The sequence below is a fragment of the Dermacentor andersoni genome, chromosome 9, assembly GCF_023375885.2.
Source record: "Dermacentor andersoni chromosome 9, qqDerAnde1_hic_scaffold, whole genome shotgun sequence".
NCBI lineage: Eukaryota > Metazoa > Arthropoda > Arachnida > Ixodida > Ixodidae > Dermacentor > Dermacentor andersoni.
In genome coordinates this window covers 84,645,622-84,665,615 of record NC_092822.1, presented here as the reverse complement: position 1 = coordinate 84,665,615, position 19,994 = coordinate 84,645,622, and the positions used below count along the sequence as shown (strand labels likewise).

Here is a 19,994-nt window from a genome sequence, read left to right as displayed (position 1 = left end):
GATGCACCTACCAATGCCAAAGCTTCCCAGCACTACAGCCGTTGAAGTGATGACACGCAGGTCGTCGGCGTCACCCTTTGCGACACAGTAGACAGCGAGGAATGCGACGTTCTGCAGGCCAATGAGAGCATAGAATGCAACAACACGGCCACGTGACTGGCCCTCGCGCACGTTGAAGAAGCAGAAGGTGTAGATGGCACCCACGATAGCATTGTACACAAGTTCTTCCCAGCGTGATGGGCAAAAGTCGGTTTTCTGCCACACCAGCCAGCCAGTCATGAGCATCCAGTGGGTGCCTGTAAAGAAAAAGGATCACAGCAATGCAACCATTTTCTTTTTCACGCTGACACTCCTGAAGTGATTATATAGCACGAGGATTCTGATGCAACTGGGCAATGCAGTCACTGGTGTAGTGAAAAGCACTAAGAAACAACAAACCTGATGCAAAATCCACCAGTTCAAATGCAGCAACTTTCTATTACTTTATGTGCACATCTTTAGTATGGAAAGCTTCTGATGGTATACCTGAAGCGTTGTGATACGTGTAACCAGTGCAAGCTTAAATGCCCCCCAAAAAGAAGACACAGATGCCAAAAAAATTGGAAGACCCATTGATTTGAACCAGTGTCTTATTTGGTTTTATGCAGGTAGCATGCATCACAATTACAGCATCCAACTAGGCAACTAAGAGCATTAGTATCTGGAAGCTAAACATTTCGACAGAATTACCTGTCTGGTTGGAAAAATTGATTAGGACTTTGAGAGTGACTCCAACCAAATAAGTGAATTTTATTAGCCCGACGTTTCGGAGCCCATTCGGCTCCTTCAGGGGGTATTCTTTGGGGGAGGTGGTGTGCATCTTTTGAAAGGTCCTTGGTAAAAAAAGAAGGGAGAGCGCGGAAGGCGGGGAGACACTTGACCGAGAACCTTTTCTTGACAGACCTGAATGGGCGAAAGGATGGGATAGCTGTAGCGGTGCTGGCTGGCCGGGAAGACCGATGCTGGGGCAGCTTGACCTGCGAGAGTGCTGTTGAAGGGCGCAGATGTTTCGGTGTTGGTGACCTAGAGTGGGGATCTACCTGGCTGGGCGTCCTTTCCTTCTTTTCATCATGCTGCCAAGGCCACGGATGCACACAGAGGGTAGGTTGCACTTCAGGCGGTTTATGTTAGCCCCCGTATTATGAATGTGCCGTGACTCCAGTAGCAGCCTTTTTCGCGGTAAGGTAAGGTTAGGTTAGTAGTAGCAGCCTTTTTTTGCCAGCTATCGTCATTGCATTGCCTGTGCCGCTTTTTCCTCATTGCTGTGCCTGCGTGTTTCAGTGGCGCTGCCATGCAGCCATGACGCTGTGGAAGCAATGTGCAACAGACAGGCAAACGTTACTCCATGCAGCCTTCCACGTGCCTAGCGTGGACAGCTGTGAAAGGAACCATTTTAACTGAGAAATCTGATCTCGATAGATCTGAACTTTTATGGAGTAATGAGTTTCACTGAATTAGCGTTTATATCAAATTTTTTTTGCTCCCCATTTCACTTCATTATAGTGAGGGTTTACTGTATACTGATGCCTTAAACATTGTTGACCATTAATCTATCACTTTAGCTTGAGTCCCGCCACCTCGAACCGGCGCTCTCGCACCCAGATCCACTGGCAGCCATAGTCACATCACAGCAACACAAGGCCTAGCTACTTCGCGACGTTCGCTACCAAGCTTCTTGTTGTTCACGCCGTGTTCTTCATTGAAAAAACTCAGTGCTCTTCCACTCTGTGAAGAGGGATGACCAGCGAAGCTGTGTACGTGGGCCCCTTAATGCCGAACTGCGCCTCCGCCGCGGGTCGGCCTGGCATTGCACTGTCTTCGGGATCGGCGCACCTATGGAGAGTGCTTAACGCGTTCTTCACTTCCGCCGCAGGTCGGGCCGGCATTGCACTATCTTCAAGATTTTGTGTCAACACATGGACACGATCCTGGGAGAACTAGCCCTTAACAGCTTCACCGTAACATTCGCCGCTGTTAGGAATGGTGCCGATTCCGCCTTTGTCTGATGCATGATGCATGATGCCTGCATGATGTCTGTTCCCGGAAGTCAGCTTTGCCTCAATACAGCGGTAGTACGCAGTGAAGCATACCAAAAGTTAGAAGGGGCAATTGTCATGGGACATGGTATGCTTCCTTTAATTATACATGCGTGCACCCGCCGTCTCCTATCACGGTACGAGCATCGATACGTTTAACAAGTGTACTGGCAGGCCTTTAGAGCCATTTCGGATGTGCCTGTGGCGATTTGAGCCCTTGGGGGCAGTAAAAAGCATCCATTCATTTTTTCGGACGTTCTCGCGGCCCCTAGGATGTCCGAAAAATTGGACGTTGACTACAATTTGTAAATACGCGTGAATAAACCTTCTGGAACTTCCCACTCATGTGTTAGCTCAGTGCCCACGTGCCACTGCAGGTAAGTCCTCTATTCAATTGGCTTCCTTTAATTCGAACAAATTTTCAGGCCCCTCCGAGTTCGAATTATCGAGATTTGACTGCACCTATTCTTTAACGCAATGGAAAGCTTACCAGTCAGAGTGCCTAATCATGAAGTGGTAGGGTGGAGAATTCCGTGGAACATTGTTTATCACAATTTTTCGATCTGCAGTGAGCATGTAGTCGTTCACTGGGAGCATGCTGCAAACAGTGATAGATGAGCGCAACAGTGATTACACGCCGACATTAGTAGAAGGCAGACAACAAGTGCGGCCGCAACTGTGACGAAGTATTATTTTGTTTATTAAGTCGATGTTCCTATGAGCCATCTTTTCCGAAGTGTTAAAGTACTTCTGCGATAATAGCTACGTGTTTTTGTGGCTTGCTGTCCAACTGCTTCGGTATCTAACCAGTCAAAACGAAACCAATCGGATCAAAAACGAAACGACACTTTTACACGTGATACGCAGTTCAACATGTTGCCGTAGCCATGTCTGCACTTTTGATTTCTGAAGCATAGAATAAAGCACAAGTGTCTAATTTAAGGAATAATCATGTTGTACTTAATAGCAGCCAAATTATGTAGAGTAACCTCATACACTACGTCCAAAGTATCAAGATTTCGCCACCAGAACTCGTGGTTCTTGAGACTTTCTTTGCCAATTTAAAGTTACTATTGCTACTTAAACTGCAAACAGCGTGCTGGATTTTGTCGCTATAAATAATGGGCATTTAATGTCCATCAACGTATCGCAACACATTCTGGCCAGTTGTCAGAATGTGTGGTATCCAATTTATTGTTCAATGATCTTTTATAATTTTGTTGCTTTGCATTTTTATCTGATCATTCAGTTCTCTGCCCAAACATTTCTGTATAGATGAATGCGCACTTTGCAGGAAAATTTGTTTAGTACAATAGGAAAGGAACCAGGACGGGTTGTCTTCATGAACGTGTCCATGGCTTTTCCTTTTCTGCGCTAAAAATATCCATCATGAAATACCAACTGCCCAAAGATACACTGTATTACGCTTTCCATTCGGTGAAGAGCTTGACTCTTCTTTCCTTGTGTCCATTTATTGGCACTCACCGATGATGACTAGAGTCCATGCGCCACAGACGCATGCAAGCAGAACCATGGAGGTCACACGTGAGGTCATGGTCCCAAATCTCCACAATGTCTGCAGAATCAGACCGGTCCAGGAGAGCTGCTGTTTTTCAGCACGGTACAGCCTCATGGCCTTGCCGTAGGCTGCAATGCCCCAGCCGAGAGACAGTAGAGACAGCAGTGCCGAGATGCCTGCAATACATCACACAGATCTTTGTTCTCAGCCACCTCACGCTCAAAAACTATTCATTTTTTTCATGCCTAACACGTTTCTTTAAGGTGACACCAAATAGAAACACTATGTCAGTTTAGACTAATTTATTCAGATAAAGTATTTTTTTAAAACTCCTTTTTTTGTCACTTGTGCGGTATGATAGCATGTGAATCATCACAAGAAAAAATTAATTCCCACTTTTAAAATTTTGCACCGAGCCTTTAGTGCAGGTACATCAGCGTGATGTCACGATTCTTAATGTATCTTTTTTTTCATATTTGGGCTGTTGCAGCTTAATAAACATTCTTGAAACTTGTTAAGCCAAGCATTTGGTTCCCTTGGAATACAGATTTTTCCATGTTCACCAATAAAAAAATTAACTAGGCCCAAGCAGATGCTGTCAAAATCCATGACGTCACTGCATGCTGGTGTGGAACCTTCGAGGTAGTGTTGCCACCAGACTTCCATTTTCGTGTCTCATCTGGCTAGTCATTAATCAACTCAGGTTAAGAGCAATTTTTTGGTATTGTAGAAGGGCAATTATTAATATGGCTAACTATCTTTTGACCTTGAAAGTATTTTAAATAAATGAATAAATAAATAAGCTTATGTTTCTACTTAATGTCTCTTCAACTGCAAGATTAAACTAAATAATTTTTGTGAGGTCCAGGGAACATTTTGTGTTGTCAATTTTTGCAAGTCTGTAGAATATGTGAACTTTTATTATTTGTTTGTTTCATACTGCAAACTCGAGGTCCAGACGGGGTTCTCTTTGTTTCTGCAGAGGAGGTTGGCACTGAAGTATGAGTTTCTATGTGTTTGTTCTCTGCAACATTCTTAATGGTCAGAATGCTTTGCTACAAGTGAGGATACATATGAGAATGTCTGCAAATCCAGTGACTTAAATGACTGGCACTCCAGAATGTGTGAACCTTAGCATTTCGAGAGGTGCTGGTGTGGTGAAAGCTATGGGACTCTGAATGTCCTCTTCACATAGCAGTATCAGGCCTAATAATAGCCCACAAATGGCTTTCTATGGGGTGAAATCCTTGCTATGTAAATTGTACTGTGCAATTTTAGAGGCAAGTTTTCCGCTGCCGAGTTTTAGAAGGACATATATGGCTTGGGCTTCTTGGTAACAGTGTCTGCTAGTTTCTTTGTCATCACTGTTAAGTTTCATATCAGAAAGATCATTTTATAAAAGTTTCAGCGACCCATATATGCATAAAAAAAAAGCATGTGTGAGTTGTTCTAGAGACAGAATAACATGACGTCCTCTAAATCGGACTGCTCGTGGTATTATCTGAGCCTGTACGACTGTGAGGTGACAGGCAATGAGTATGGCCACTCGCTGGTTAGCACAGTATGCCTTGGTACTGACCAGTCCAAGGATTCCAGTCCTCGTGGTTGACCATGATGTAGAGCTGCAGCACCAGCTGAGGCGCCGACTCCAGGAACGAGTCGAACAGGCGGAGCATGCAGAGGTCACTCTGGTGCTGGTACAGCTCGTGGAAATCGTCCACATCTCGTGTCCGCTCGGCCTTGAGCCCCGCACGCAAACACAGCCAGTACCTGGTGGTGGGAATGTGCACAGAAGGTCTACGGTATCCTCTTCACTTTGAACGAAATGAAGAAGCAAAAAAAAGAAAGCCACAAGACACTGTCACTTCATTATTTTATCACCGTAGTATTTTTAGCAATGGAGGTATTGTCAGTCACCAATGCGGCGTTTAGCAGTGGCAGGGCATACGCCCTGATGGGTCGCGCCTTGCCTGAGGTGCTCTGCGTAGCGGTGTTGACGAGAGTCAAGGAGCACAGCCTGGCGGGTCATGCTTTGGCTGGGCGACATTTGCATCCAAGAACAATGCATGTTCAGTTTGCAAATGATAACGTGCACAGACATCTGACCCACGTGGTGCATGACTATGTGCACTAAATGCTAGTTGCACCGGCTCTCGTCGGGTTGTTTGGGGGGGGGGGGGGGGAGCACTTCGACTTTCCTGGTCAGAGCTAGCTGCACCAACTCTTCCCCGACACTGGCCAGCGCTTTCCTTTTAAAGGGTTTTCCTTCCGAGATAATTGTATGCAAAGAAAACAAGGGGTGGTCGGTGAGGAGGCTCCTCGGCACAATTTGTGTTGATAATGATGATGATCGTCGCAAAGCCACTGTGCCATCTTTCAAGAGTCCATGCAGTTATTTCGCATGAAAACATAAACACAAGATTCAATAAACACGGATGAATGCTAACTCGCATGAGTGTTTTAGTATGAAAATCTATTGAAGCTCGGAGCACCTACAAGGAAGAGAGGAAAAGAAAGAAACAGAATGGAAGATACACATTTTATCAGAACTGTTTACCTGTTGCGGCTAATAATGTCCAACTAAAAAGTAGGCGTAATTAAACCCAAAGGTTTATGGCCAACTCACCTCCTTCCTCAGGAATCAAATCAAAACATTTATTTTCGATACAGTTAATTGCAGATAGAGCAGCTCCAGAAGAAAGCTGTCTGAGACAGCTTGATGAAGCCATAGCCCCTTCTTTTCTCTTAGCAGAAGAGCAGCGAATACAGATCACACACTTTTTACGAACAACTCGTATAAGACAAGAACTGCAATAGAACAATAGTAGTGACAAATAGTATGACATGTACCATGTTTTTTTGAATATAGGTCAACCTTTCTTTTTTTTCACGAATGTTACCCGGAAATGAGCTATTGACCTACATTCCTGACCAAAGAATCTCGACCTATACTTGTGAACAAAGCCAGCAAAAGTACTGAGCTAACGGAGTTCTTCATTGCACTCACTGTAAAGCCAGTGTGGAGATAATTCACACAAGCTTTAGAGAACGCTGCATATCCACTACAATATCCTCGTTGCCGTCTACGGCACTGAAGGTGACATTGTTTATGGTGCCAAGGGTGCCTGTAAAGCATCCGATGAAGATGACTTCTCTGGTAGTTATGACGAAGATGGAACTATGACGAGGATGTGGCATTGACTAGTGAGACTTAATAGCCGAGCTTACAGCAAATAAAGGTGTGCCATGTTCAAAGTTTCCAGCTTTTTAAAGATAAACATGGGTCGATCTATAGTCCAATTGTTTTTTTTTTCCCTTGGGGAGTTCAACCTACATAGGGGTTGATGGTCGACCTAACTTTGAGTAAATATGGTAGTAGTGGGATGCACCTTTTTAGGAGACCTTGATAACCTCTATTATCAATATCTATAGATCGATGCTCCACCACATCAGTAGTTTAACCTCCGACTAAGATACCCCCTTTTCTTCTTCTTTGTGATACCCACAGGAGTGGTTATAGGGCAGTTATCCGCATCTTTTCATTTATGTTCACCTAATAAAGAGAGGGCACACGTGGTTCAATAGGGTATTTAGCATGGCATTAACATTCTGCTGTTACTGATGCTTGTCTGCTGCTGGCTGTGCATGTGTTTTATATACTATGTATGTGCAGCTGGTGGAACACAACCTTAATTGGAAATGGGTAATGCTATGCTAAGACACTAATGTCATCAGCTGCAACAGCACAAACACTCAGTCACAGTGCCACTGCGCAGTCACAAAAGCGTGCAAACAACATTTCAGAATCTAGAAAGCCGAGGCGAAACGTTGCTACCACAGTTGTCACAAAGCCTCTGACAGAAACTGTTACATAACGGCCTCTGGCTTGTGCTGTCAGCACCACTCCTGCTGGCTGCTGGGTGATATATACGGGCACAGGTGATGGAGACAGTTGTTGAGGTAATCTTGCACAAGGCATTAAGTGCCGAAACTGTGCTCTGTGTAGCTCTCTAAAACGAAAGTAGTCGATAAAGGTTGGGAGAAGGGGACACACCCTATCATGGGCACCGTAACTATACCTGCGGACATGCTTCTGTGGCGTTGGAAAGAAAGCTACATAGGTGAAACCATACACTCTGCAGCATCCTTGGGAATAGTCCCACAGTGTTTCACCCACATTTGTTTATTGAATTACGGGGTTTGGCATCATGAAACTGCACGACTATGAGGGATGCCATAGCAGAGGGCTCGGGATTGATATTGACCACCTGGTTTTTTTTTTTTAAAGAACCCTGACGGAAAATATTAAGTTGAGCTGGATTGAGAGACTAGACTTCTGTATTAGTGCATTTGTCACTCGTAGCAAGAACAGTTCTTTTATAAGCCATCTTCACACTTCAGCAAATGCAAAATTGGTCGTACTTCAGCTTTTGTGTCAAATTCTTAGGCGACACAAAGGTCAGGGAACGCACGGAACTGTTCAAGAATACGGAATTCATAGGAGGGGCCCCACATGCCTCAATACACCATTGCTAGGCCTAACTGGCAAAGAGTGAAACAGCGAGGAGCCCAGAGCCCAGTGTGATAGCTGTCGACTGATGGATGACGTAAACACTCGCTGCAGCCTCCTAGTTTTGATCTTGTGCACTAATATAGATGAATTTCATCAAGCCACAGTTGCATTGGTAGTTGCATTTTTCTGGATCCAAAAGTTGACATGGCTTGTACGGAAGCTTGCTTCAATTTCCAAATTACGATGAGACCACTGAAACTTAAAGTTATTTAACTGATTGTTTTAATTAGCAACTGACTGCCAAGTATCACTCGTCAAGTAATGGCCTCCACCACTGATGGCGTCTCCCATGGAACCGTCCTTTTATTTCAAAATGGCTATTTTTAAATATTACTCAGTTTTCGTGGACACACTCTGTATGTAGGATAAGAGCACCTGAATGTATATGATGCTGGTTTGATTCCATCAAATACTGGAGAAATTGTAAAGAACGTTTTTTTGGTATGTGAAGAGGGGCATTACCCAATGGCCCACTAACCCAAATTGGCACGAAAGAGGTTTATTGAAGAGCAACACATGCCCAGTGGCATACACCCAGTGATCCAAGTTGGCGTGAAAGAGGTTAGATAGGGACAGACAGACAGACCTACTGCAAACTGGGTGAATTCCCCCAAGAATGCTAATCGCATTAAAGCTGGCTCTGACCCCGCCAGTTCATGCCGCAATGACAAGAGAGGAAACACGTTTTTTATTAATTGTGGCAAGTTGTCGACATGCCAGAACACTCACCACCTTTTGAGGCATGACTTGCTGGGAAACTGAAAGGCATGACTTACTGAGAAAAGAGATAACAAGGTTCCTCGCTTTGCGACGTTGACTTGCAAAGTTTGCACTCTAAACTTTTGCTGCAACGGCAGTTAAAAGCTTGAAACAAGGTCCAGCTGTTCTTTTCATCACCCTGTAGTCAACGGGCTGCCCCTCAGCAAAAGGCAAGGAAAAACACTGTGCAGAAACCATCGAAAATGATTGACAGTGTAAGCGAATAGCTAAACGCTTCAAGAGAGCTTTTCGCTTTATTAATGGAATGGCGATCTTGACGACAAATATTTGTTGCAGTGAGAACATTTAAGTAGGCTTTGAACACAGTCATTAACCAGTCCAACTGTAGTGGTAGCATGGGTGGACATTCTTTATTATGAGGTGAACAACGGCATGCATGCATATCTAAAAGAGCTACGACACTCCACAAAGCATGCGCGCGTCCTTTGTGGTGGCGTTTTCGTTCCAGCCTCGAACGAGCGACCTCGAGCCGCCAACCACACAAATGGTCAAAACAGCCAAAGAAAGCTATTCACTTCAAAACAAAACCTTCACAGCCAGCCACTGGAGATATCTTGCGCACTTGTGGCAATATACAGCTGTGAGGTGGGTGCACTAAATACTGAGCTATTGCATAACATTTGCGCTTGGAAATTTATTCAGGGTTTCTTGCATGATGCAGACTCTGAGAATAGCTGTGTCTGTGCACACATTTTGGATGACACAGTAGGCAACACTGTAGTGGACAAAGATGACGCTGTGTGCATCGCAAAAAGGTCATTCTTGAAAAGGTGGTGGCGGTAGTGACAGCCTGCAGCCGTTGTGGTAAATGAGGACCGAGTCAGGCAAATTGCTGAAATTGGCCATTATTCGTATTTTTTAACAGTCACTTCTTTTTTTTAGGTGCTCCAAGCAAGCCAACATTAGTAATAAGCTGACACTGCCACCATGTCTAGATTCCACAACCACAGTGTTCCGAGAACCAGAGGTGAAATCAGATAATCATGGTATTAGCTTGCACAGTGGCTTGTTTAACAGAAGTTAGTTTGTTGCCAGCCAGAACCCATGACCTTACCAACCAATTACTGCCAGCAATACTATCACCAAGTTATTCCTGAGCATCTTTATACCTAAGCAGCCTCGAAATTATATGATTTGTTTACTTGATGTCACGCATGGCTTCTTAAATTATACTTTAGTTTGCTGAGGATACTGTCGAACGCGACACAAGTACTGATTGCGTTTTTAGCCCCTCTCTCAAACACTTGGTTTCTCTTTTCTCTTTCTGTTACGTGTTTTACGACCTACGAATAAACACGGTTTATCTTATCAACTGAGAATACCGCAGCATCTTTGCCAGTCGGGGCATCTACCCCATACAGCGATAAGAAGCGGGACGCGATCTACACTCCGGATTAGCGTTCACGCAATGCGTGTTGCTGATCCACCAACGACGCTAACGCGGATTACGGAGTTGGACACTGGATACAAAGGAGCGACGGAGCGTGACTTACCTGTGCAGAACGCCGAGCTGCAGCACGCTGGCGACCCAGATAACCTTCGAGACACGCTTGTCGTGAATGTGCCACCTGAAGCTGCAGACGTTCACCACCAGCGAAGGCATCAGCACGAAAAACAGGGTCATGCCGGCGTACACCCATAGCTGGTACAGGGCGTACTGAGTGACCACGATCACATCTGACATGCGGAAAGAGCGGGAAGAAAAAATGCCGTGAAGACACTCGCTAGACGCATAACATCGTAAAGAGAACATGAGCGCACGGACATAATTTGCTTCGTGCAAAACGTTTCGTTCTGAGACGGTTTAGCTAAACCGTTGTCACGGTTGCTGTTGTTCCCAGCGGTGACTGAGAACTCAAAATCTGAGCAGTAGCGACGTTTAAATAATGCAGACAAGGTAAATGATCTGTACTCGCTTTTCTATACCCCCGTATGGCAATAAACTGCGCCTTTAAAGAAAGCCGAGTCGACTGAGCCCCCTTGGTTTAGTCGCTTAGTACGACAGATGCGATAACGGCCGGCCGTCCACAAGCGACAGTCGACAAAACAAATGGCATGACATGGCCACAGACATGCGATGCTCATATAGTTCAATCACACCGATAACGTAAAGCTCGTTCCTGTGGTGGGCACGTTTCTAACTAAAGTAAGTCTTCGAAAAGTTTCGCGGAGGATCCATAACGATCCTTTGGGCGGAGCGGGTCATTTACGTACCGGTAGCGATGTCTGAGAAAAACGTTATGATCGACAGGAAAGTGAAGAAGACATCCACTTTCGTGAACCTGGGTCCTTTCTTGTCCTCTGGAGTCGACACGGAACACACGTAAACGAAGTTTTTGAAAAAAATTTCGTTCAAAACACGCGCGGTCATTGTCAAAAAGTTTTGCTGTGCGCGAAGACCGCGCTGACGACTGTTGCGGCGCGGCGCGGACGAGACGGAAAAGACGTACCAGAAGAAACAAGGAAAACATTATCTGTCGCGTTGGTCGCGCCACTAGGAGCACATCGCCGAAACCAACGTTAGATCCACGGTGGTTAGATCAACGTTAGTAGATTACCTCTTGGGTTAGGTCTAGTAACGTTAACCGAAACAAGAAAAAAACGCGTTGAAAAAAAAAATAATAAACAGTTTCCTCACGCGCACGGCCAATGCCTCCTGAAAGTAAAGGAGGCATTGGCACGGCATGAAAAACGGGAGGCTGTGCATGGCTTCATGCCGGGCGCGCAGTCATTGTTTTTATCCTTCTCTGTTAGACTGAAAGTTTGTCAATTCGTGAAAAAAGAAAAGTAGCAGCAAATATTTTCCGCAAGTCACATGTAGCCAGCAAACTTGGCGGCATGCCTACACGCGCGGTCGGCAAATGTAGCTTTCTTATACCGTTGTGTTCAGTGGGGATGGTCACCTTTATTACGACAGACATGATGAATGCTACCTTGCATGCACGAAGTGCTACCTTTATTCGTTGATTCCAGAAATCTGGTTTTTGCTCATGAACCAACAACCCAGCTAGTGCTGCCTCGAACGCCTGTGGCATTTAATTAAAGCGATAGATATTGGTTGACAGAAAATAGGAAAGCCTACTGGCTGTACCAAAATTGTCTTGCGTGCGTTTAACATCTGCACATAGTTTATAGTGTTTATAGCCTCACAAGTGGGATCCAAGCAACTGGTTGCAATTTAGGACAGCTAACAGGTGGCATAACATTCAGAACGTCATCTTAATGGGAAAACTAACCTGCACGATCTTGTGTCACGTCCTTCGGGCTGCATCCACAACAGGGATGATCATGGGCTACAATACCTCAATCAACGTTTAAATTCTATGGCAGGTAAATTCTTAAATTAGGTTAAAAGTAATTTTACATTACTGCCTTACTGGCATTGCTGTTCAGGCATAGTAAGTCAGCAACTGCTGATTACAAATTGTTAGCGGTTCTTTAATGTTTAGAGGGGGAAGGCACTGCTCAAAAATGTACATTTAACAACTGTTGTATATCAGAAGACAGACATTTGGCACAAACTTTGTGATGAGCTTTTTTGCGTAAAGCTGCACTCACTGTATTCATACATATCACATCAAAATTAACATGCAGGGTATAACACATTCAATCCAGCTTATAGTAGAGAGTTTTAGAATAGGGGCCCCAAGCGTTTTGGGGCCCCAAAGAAATAGCGTCGAAGCCACTGCGCATGCGCGAGACGCAAACTGCGTTTGGGTTTTGCGTTGGGAACGCTATTTCACAGATTTAGCGGGAGCTCAAATAGCGTTCCCAAAAGCTTTGCGTCAACAAACATGGCGGCACCCGTCGAAGCGACGGCTCTAACCTAGCACCAAACTGGGTTCGATTCGCGGTAATGCGTGAAGTTCGCAAGCTAGGATAAGTGACTGCAGTTATCGCTTTCTCTCAACTAGCGTGTGTTATGAAGATTGATTCATTAGACGCCGCTGATTCCAAATTCGAGTGTGGATTTTATGGCTCGTAGGCCTAACACGGCTAAGCTTGGCTGGTGAAGGCACGTAAAGTTGGTTTTTTTGCTCCAAACTAAGCACAACTAATTGTTTGCTGCTTGAAGAATAACCTCTAAATTGTAATTAAACGCGAATACACGCAAGTCAAAATTACTATTCATATCATAAGATGGTATATTTTATTTAATTATTTTTAATCGTTTTTCTTAGACGCCGTAGTGGCGCTGTCAGCGCAAGACGCTATCTGCAAACGCAAAGCCCTATTCTAAAACTCTTCACTCCTGCGTGCCCCAACGCTAACCCCCGCAAAGCTCTTTGGGGCCCCAAAATATTGGGGCCCCTATTCTAAAACTCTCTAGTGAGGCAGGCGTTAAGCACTCCCATACGTGGGCCGATCCCGAAGAGAGTGCAATACTGGCCCGACTCGCGTAGGAGGTGAAGCAGACGTTATGCACTCCCCATACGTGGGCTGATCGCGAATATAGTGCAATACTGGCCCGACCCGGGGCGGAGGTGAAGCAGGCGTTAAGCACTCCCCATACGTGGGCCGATCCCGAAGTTAGTGCAATGCCGGGCCGACCCGGCACGGAGGTGAAGCAGGCGTTAAGTACTTCCTATACGTGGGCCGATCCGGAAGATAGTGAAATAATGGCCCGACTCGCGTATGAGGTGAAGCAAGCGTTATACACTCCCCATACGTGGACTGATCGCGAAGATAGTGCAATACTGGCCCGACTCGCGGCGGAGGTGAAGCAGGCGTTAAGCACTCCCCATTCGTGGGCTGATCCCAAAGATAGTGCAAAGCTGGGCCGACCCGGGGCGGAGGTGCAGTTCGCCATTAAGGGACCCGCATACACAGCTTCGCTGGTCATCCTTTACAGAGTGGAAGGGCACTGAGTTTTTTTCTAACCCTTGCTTCATTTTCCTGGGGAAGTGCCAAGGTTTTATTGAAAACAGTCATAACATAATAATCATCCCTTTCACGCAATCATTGCTGAATGACAACAGTTTGCCTTGAAGTCTGCTTGAATTTATGAGAAAGTGCCAGCGATGTTTTTAAGGTTACATCATTATCAGAGTTTTTACAATCTTCCTTCAGGTGTACGTCATCATAACTCTACTTCTTAAGTTAAGCATTGTTGGAGAAAACTTGGTTCTATCACACGGATTCGGCACATCAGTGAAAATCACTCAAAACTGACTGCATGCCCCCCTCCCTGCCTAGGAATCTTACAATCTTCTAGGTGCAAACATTTTTACTAGCCGTTGCTGTGCCTTTTGAATTTAAAGTCATGCAGTTTTATTTCTTCGGAATTTCATATTTGTATTAGCAATTGATCCATGTGCTTCAAACAAAATTGATAAGGATTGAACATCAGAGCATCTGTTCTGGATGTTATATTAGCGAGACTATGTGATAGAAAAATTGCAATGCAGGAGGAAGTGCTGAAGGGGCCATTTTCTAGTGTGCAAGAATTAAAGATTTAACTAAGACTTGTCGTAAAGAGATCAGCTGAGGTCAAGAGTGGTGAGTTACTTCTTTCATGTAGCTATGCTTCATTCATAAATGGGCAGCCCGCTATACTTATTCAAATACAGTCAAGTACATTTTTTATTGCGTTGTTTCTTAATGGCTGCACTTGACTGCCCAGCTTCAGCACTAATATTGATCACAGTTAAATGATGATGAGAGGGTGGCAGTTGCAGAAAGCAACAAAAGTTATCTCCGTAGCATTCAGCAAGATCCGGGACTTCAACGAATCCAAGCGGCACGAGGGAGGCGTCTATTGCTGCTCAAGAGAATAGTTCCGAAGCTGACCGCCGTGCAGGACACCGCGTGCAAGGAAGCCGACGGGAAAGCTGTCGGAGTAAACGCATAGATTGGTCAACGAGGAAATAATATCACCGACGATTACAATAATTTCTAATGCGAAATTCAAGCATAGTTGTATGCCTGTTTTCATTTCACGATCTATTGACCCGTCGCGGTGGCTTAGCGGCTATGGTGTTGCGCTGTCTGCTTGTGTAATTGTTGTATAGGCTGTTTATTTTAGAGCGCAGATATGAAGCGCCGGTTCCTGCGTTGAGCGTTGGCGTGGATCGGCGCCGTAACCAAGAGAACCAGCCGAGCGAAGGAGGAAAGAGGGAATGCGGAGCGCCGCGTGGGATGAAAAGCGAAGAGAACGCGATGAGGAAAGCGGAGGAGGAGGAGGCTACAGTGAAAGTATGAGGCGGAAAGCGGAGGAGGAGGGTATGGCGAAAGCATGATAAGAAAAGCGTGGTGCCGCTCTGCGGCGACGATGGCTACGAGATGGCGCCAGAGTAGCGCGCGTCGCCCGTTCACCGACGGCATGCGGCGAGTGCGTCCAGCGATGCTATATACGAAAACAAAGCCCTGAATTAGCGGCGGTCTGTTGGCGGCGGCCGCTGCGGATCGCGCCGACGCGTCACCCACAGGTTGTCTTTCGCGCTCTCCCGATTAGCGAAGCAGTCGCGCCACACTTCGCCCCGTTGTGCAACGTGCTGCACGAGACAGATTGTCCGGGCCGGCAAATATATCGCGAATTGAAAACACGCATACACCTGCGCTCAAGAGAGAGAGAGAGAGAGAGAGAGAGAGAGAGAGAGACAAAAGAAAATATTTCTGTGAAGCATATATCTTACAAAGGACCATTAATAGGATTCGAGATGAAACGATCGTTCTTGCCAATCAGAAATTTTTATAAAGGCCAGCAAAAATAATCATCATTGTAATTTTTAAGCAAACGGTAACCTTTAAGCTACAATCGCACAATCACATAATATTTGCAGTGAGCACATAACGTGATTAGAACTGTAGCTTCATTACGTTCCTCTGCGTACGGTTCACCGAGACGGTCGTTATTTGAATGATTGATGTATTACTTGTACATTTGCTCGCCAGAAATACATCTACTGCGGCTGTGTGGCTATTGTGTATATTAGTTATTTAAAATCAAGTCTTCATTTAGATGAGGGGAATTACAAAAAAAAAAAATACGTCGAAAGTATTATGCGAAATAAAAACTCCAGAGAAAATCAATATTACACTTGATGTAGCAGACTGCTCGGCAAAAAAAAAAAAAAAAGCCTTTAGCCAACACTAATAAATAAGCAATTAGAGGGACTTGCTTTGTTCATGCCTATGTGCTTACGTAAAACAATAAAAATTGCCTAAATTGGAGAATATAATGTACAATAGAGAGAACTACACAATGCATGCTGTTACCGGGAAGCACTTGTTTCCACTACAAACGAAATACAAGAAAACGGCGCACCATAATCTTCCTGTATCTGCATTACTGCGCACTCATTACACGCATATAAGAATAAACAGCTTATAAAGCAATTACACACTACAAATAAGGCATTATGATCGCGGAGAACATAAAAATTCAAGGGCCACATATCCCTACGTAGACGAATGCGAAAGCATTGCCACCACAGCGTGATGCTTCGGCATTATGCTACTACGCGAGGCCGAGGGTTCAACTCTGAACGAAGGTCGTGCTTTGTACGTTCTTAGTTAACTCTATCTGAATTCATTGTGCTTTAATTAACTTCGCATTAATTAACACCAAATATCCTGGGTATAAGTATCTGAATTAGCATTATCACAATTACCGCGCCTTAATGACATTGACATTAATTACCACCAAAGGTCGTGGGTTAGACTCCCACCAATTGTAATGTGTCCGACTCCAGAAACGAAACACATTAAAAAAACACATTAGGCGTCCATTTACTTTCATCCATATTACTGGGAATTCCAATTAGGCTGTCGTCTGAAGAAAACGTAACCGTTGGTCCCTACAGCCATTCCTTCCCTAGTAATTTATGGCTACTCGTACTAACAGCGACGAATTTATTTTCACATTTTTTGAGCTGCTCGTAGTAACAGCCACTCTATTTGTAATTTTCGTGAGGTACTGGTACCCAAAACCCAATCTTCTTTTTCTTTTCAAAATTTCTGAGCTGCTAGTACTTACAGCCACTCATTTAGTTTCTAATTTTGGTGAGCTTCTGGTACTAGCAGTCCATCTTTCTTTCGTACCTTTTGAGCGGCTGGTACTAACAGATACTCACTTCCTTTATAATTTTTTGAGCTGCTGGTAGCCCTTACAAAATGAGTTGTGATTGTCTATAGAAAGTCTAGTCTTCTTGGAAGCGACTTTGCCTTTGCATAGATTTGGTCTTTTGTTGACACAAAATCTACAGAGTGTCTGTTGACAAAGGGTGATAAGGTTTCTATTTGCCTGCCACTTGGCCGTGCACGAGCATGCGCTCTTATGTTTTACTCCCTATACACCAAGCGATCAGACAGTGAGCTGATCTATCATTGAATGCTGGTAATACAGACAGCGGGTTTCCTTGTTGAATTAAAACCGATATAAGTAAAATAGTTTACAACACATACACACATCGCGACTGATAATGTGCGTACACCGCGGCTGATAAAGCGCGTCACATTTTAGCGCCCCCAAGACACATTTCCGCCTCCTGTAGTTACCGATGCACGTATAGACGAAAGTCAATACAGCCTCTATTTATTTTTGTGCATTCTTTGTCTATAGGTTGTCTATAGAAGAAGGTGGATAAGATGTTTGTTTCTTTTTGTCTACTTCCGCTCTATAAACCAGCTTTAGAAGATCATTCACATCATCATCATCATCATCATCATCATGATCATCATCATCAGCCGGGTTACGCCCACTGCAGGGCAAAGGCCTCTCCCATACTTCTCCAACAACCCCGGTTATGTACTAATTGTGGCCATGCCTTCCCTGCAAACTTCTTAATCTCATCCGCCCACCTAACTTTCTGCCGTCCCCTGCTACGCTTCCCTTCCCTTGGAATCCAGTCTGTAACCCTTAATGACCATCGGTTATCTTCCCTCCTCATTACATGTCCTGCCCATGCCCATTTCTTTTTCTTGATTTCAACTAAGATGTCATTAACTCGCGTTGTTCCCTCACCCAATCTGCTCTTTTCTTATCGCTTAACGTTACACCCATCATTCTTCTTTCCATAGCTCGTTGCGTCGTCCTCAATTTAAGTAGAACCCTTATCGTAAGCCTCCAGATTTCTGCCCCGTAGGTGAGTACTAGTAAGACACAGCTATTATACACTTTTCTCTTGAGGGATAATGGCAACCTGCTGTTCATGATCTGAGAATGCCTGCCAAATGTACCCCAGCCCATTCTTATTCTTCTGATTATTTCAGTCTCATGATCTGGATCCGCCGTCACTACCTGCCCTAAGTAGATGTATTCCCTTACCCCTTCCAGTGCCTCGCTACCTATTGTAAATTGCTGTTCTCTTCCGAGACTGTTAAACATTACTTTAGTTTTCTGCAGATTAATTTTTAGACCCACTCTTCTGCTTTGCCTCTCCAGGTCAGTGAGCATGCATTGCGGTTGGTCTCCTGAGTTACTAAGCAAGACAATATTATCAGCGAATCGCAAGTTACTAAGGTATTCTCCACTAACTTTTATCCCCAATTCTTCCCAATCCAGGTCTCTGAATACCTCCTGTAAACACGCTGTGAATAGCATTGGAGAGATCGTATCTCCCTGCCTGACGCCTTTCTTTATTGGGATTTTGTTGCTTTCTTTATGGAGGACTACGGTGGCTGTGGAGCCGCTATAGATATCTTTCAGTATTTTTACATACGGCTCGTCTACACCCTGATTCCGTAATGCCTCCGTGACTGCTGAAGTTTCGAAAGAATCAAACGCTTTCTCGTAATCAATGAAAGCTATATATAAAGGTTGGTTATATTCCGAACATTTCTCTATCGCCTGATTGATAGTGTGATTTTTTTTTTTCGGTTGTGTTCGTTCCGTTCTCTACGACGCACTCACACGTATTACGGAAATTTTGTCCTCAAATATAGCCATCGCATTCTTTTTATGCGATCCCTCCCATATATTATAGCTGTATACAGGCCAAAAAGGCAATGCCGAAGCATACAGCTTACATATGTATCGTGCTGGTTCACCAACCGCAGTGATCGCTGTGTTGAGCAGCGCCATCGGCCTCACACAGGAAGGCCACCGTAGACACATAGTAATTTCAAGGCTACTAGACTTGAAATGCGCGAGCACGATGCCGGTGATCACAAATATTTGATAGCGCCTGCCACTTGGCCGTGCACGAGCATGCGCTCTTATGTTTTACTCCCTATACACCAAGCGATCAGACAGTGAGCTGATCTATCATTGAATGCTGGTAATACAGACAGCGGGTTTCCTTGTTGAATTAAAACCGATATAAGTAAAATAGTTTACAACACATACACACATCGCGACTGATAATGTGCGTACACCGCGGCTGATAAAGCGCGTCACATTTTAGCGCCCCCAAGACACATTTCCGCCTCCTGTAGTTACCGATGCACCAAAAGGCTTCCCTGACGACCTTATATGAACGGACATGGCGTTAATTTCACAAGGTACGATCTAAAACATCTCGAAGTATATTCTAGGCACTATAACACCACTTTCAAGCAGCGCCGCGCCGGATCGCCCAAGCCAGAGAGGAGGAAAGCTCTCCGCGCGCCCTATCCTCCTCGCCCGATGAAAAGGTCTATAGGCGAGAGTCGATAAGGGTTTTATTTCTTTTTTCTACTCCTGATTTATAGTTTGTCTATAGAAGAAAGGCGATAAGATGTTTGTTTCTTTTTGTCTGCTTCCGCTCTGTAGACTACCTAAAAGCCTAAAGACGATATCGTGTCTATTTATAATTGTTCATTCTTCGTTTATAGACTGTCTGTAGACAAGAGTCGATAAGGTGTTGATTATTTTTGCCTACTCCCGCTTTATAGATTGCCTATAGAAGAAAGTCGATAAGATGTTTGTTTCCTTTTGTCTACTTTCGCTCTATAGACTACGTGTAGGCGAAAGTCGATGCAGGCTCTATTTATTCTTGCTGATTATTCCTCTATATACTGTCTATAGACGAGGGGCAATAACGTATTGATGTTATTTGTCTTCGCCCAGTTTATACATTGTCCATAAGCAGAAGTTGATATGCTGTTTGTTTCTTTTTGTCTGCTT

The 19,994-nt window shown here is 44.6% G+C and overlaps 1 protein-coding gene across 2 annotated transcripts in view; it reads right to left on the bottom strand.

The window, feature by feature from the left end:
• LOC126528325 (XK-related protein 6-like) overlaps positions 1–19,994 on the bottom strand; it is a 61,421-nt gene that overhangs the window by 14,923 nt on the left and 26,504 nt on the right. The window contains exons 1-5 of one of the 2 annotated variants that reach the window (XM_072284230.1): positions 11,162–11,967; positions 10,441–10,624; positions 5,174–5,364; positions 3,561–3,770; positions 12–296 (exon numbers count right to left, since the gene is read on the bottom strand). In XM_072284230.1, the coding sequence (XP_072140331.1) occupies positions 12–296; positions 3,561–3,770; positions 5,174–5,364; positions 10,441–10,624; positions 11,162–11,318 (1,027 nt within the window). In that variant the 5' untranslated portion in view covers positions 11,319–11,967. Of the gene's footprint in view, positions 1–11; positions 297–3,560; positions 3,771–5,173; positions 5,365–10,440; positions 10,625–11,161; positions 11,968–19,994 lie in introns of those variants that run through there. The other variant, XM_055068941.2, reaches the window with a different exon arrangement.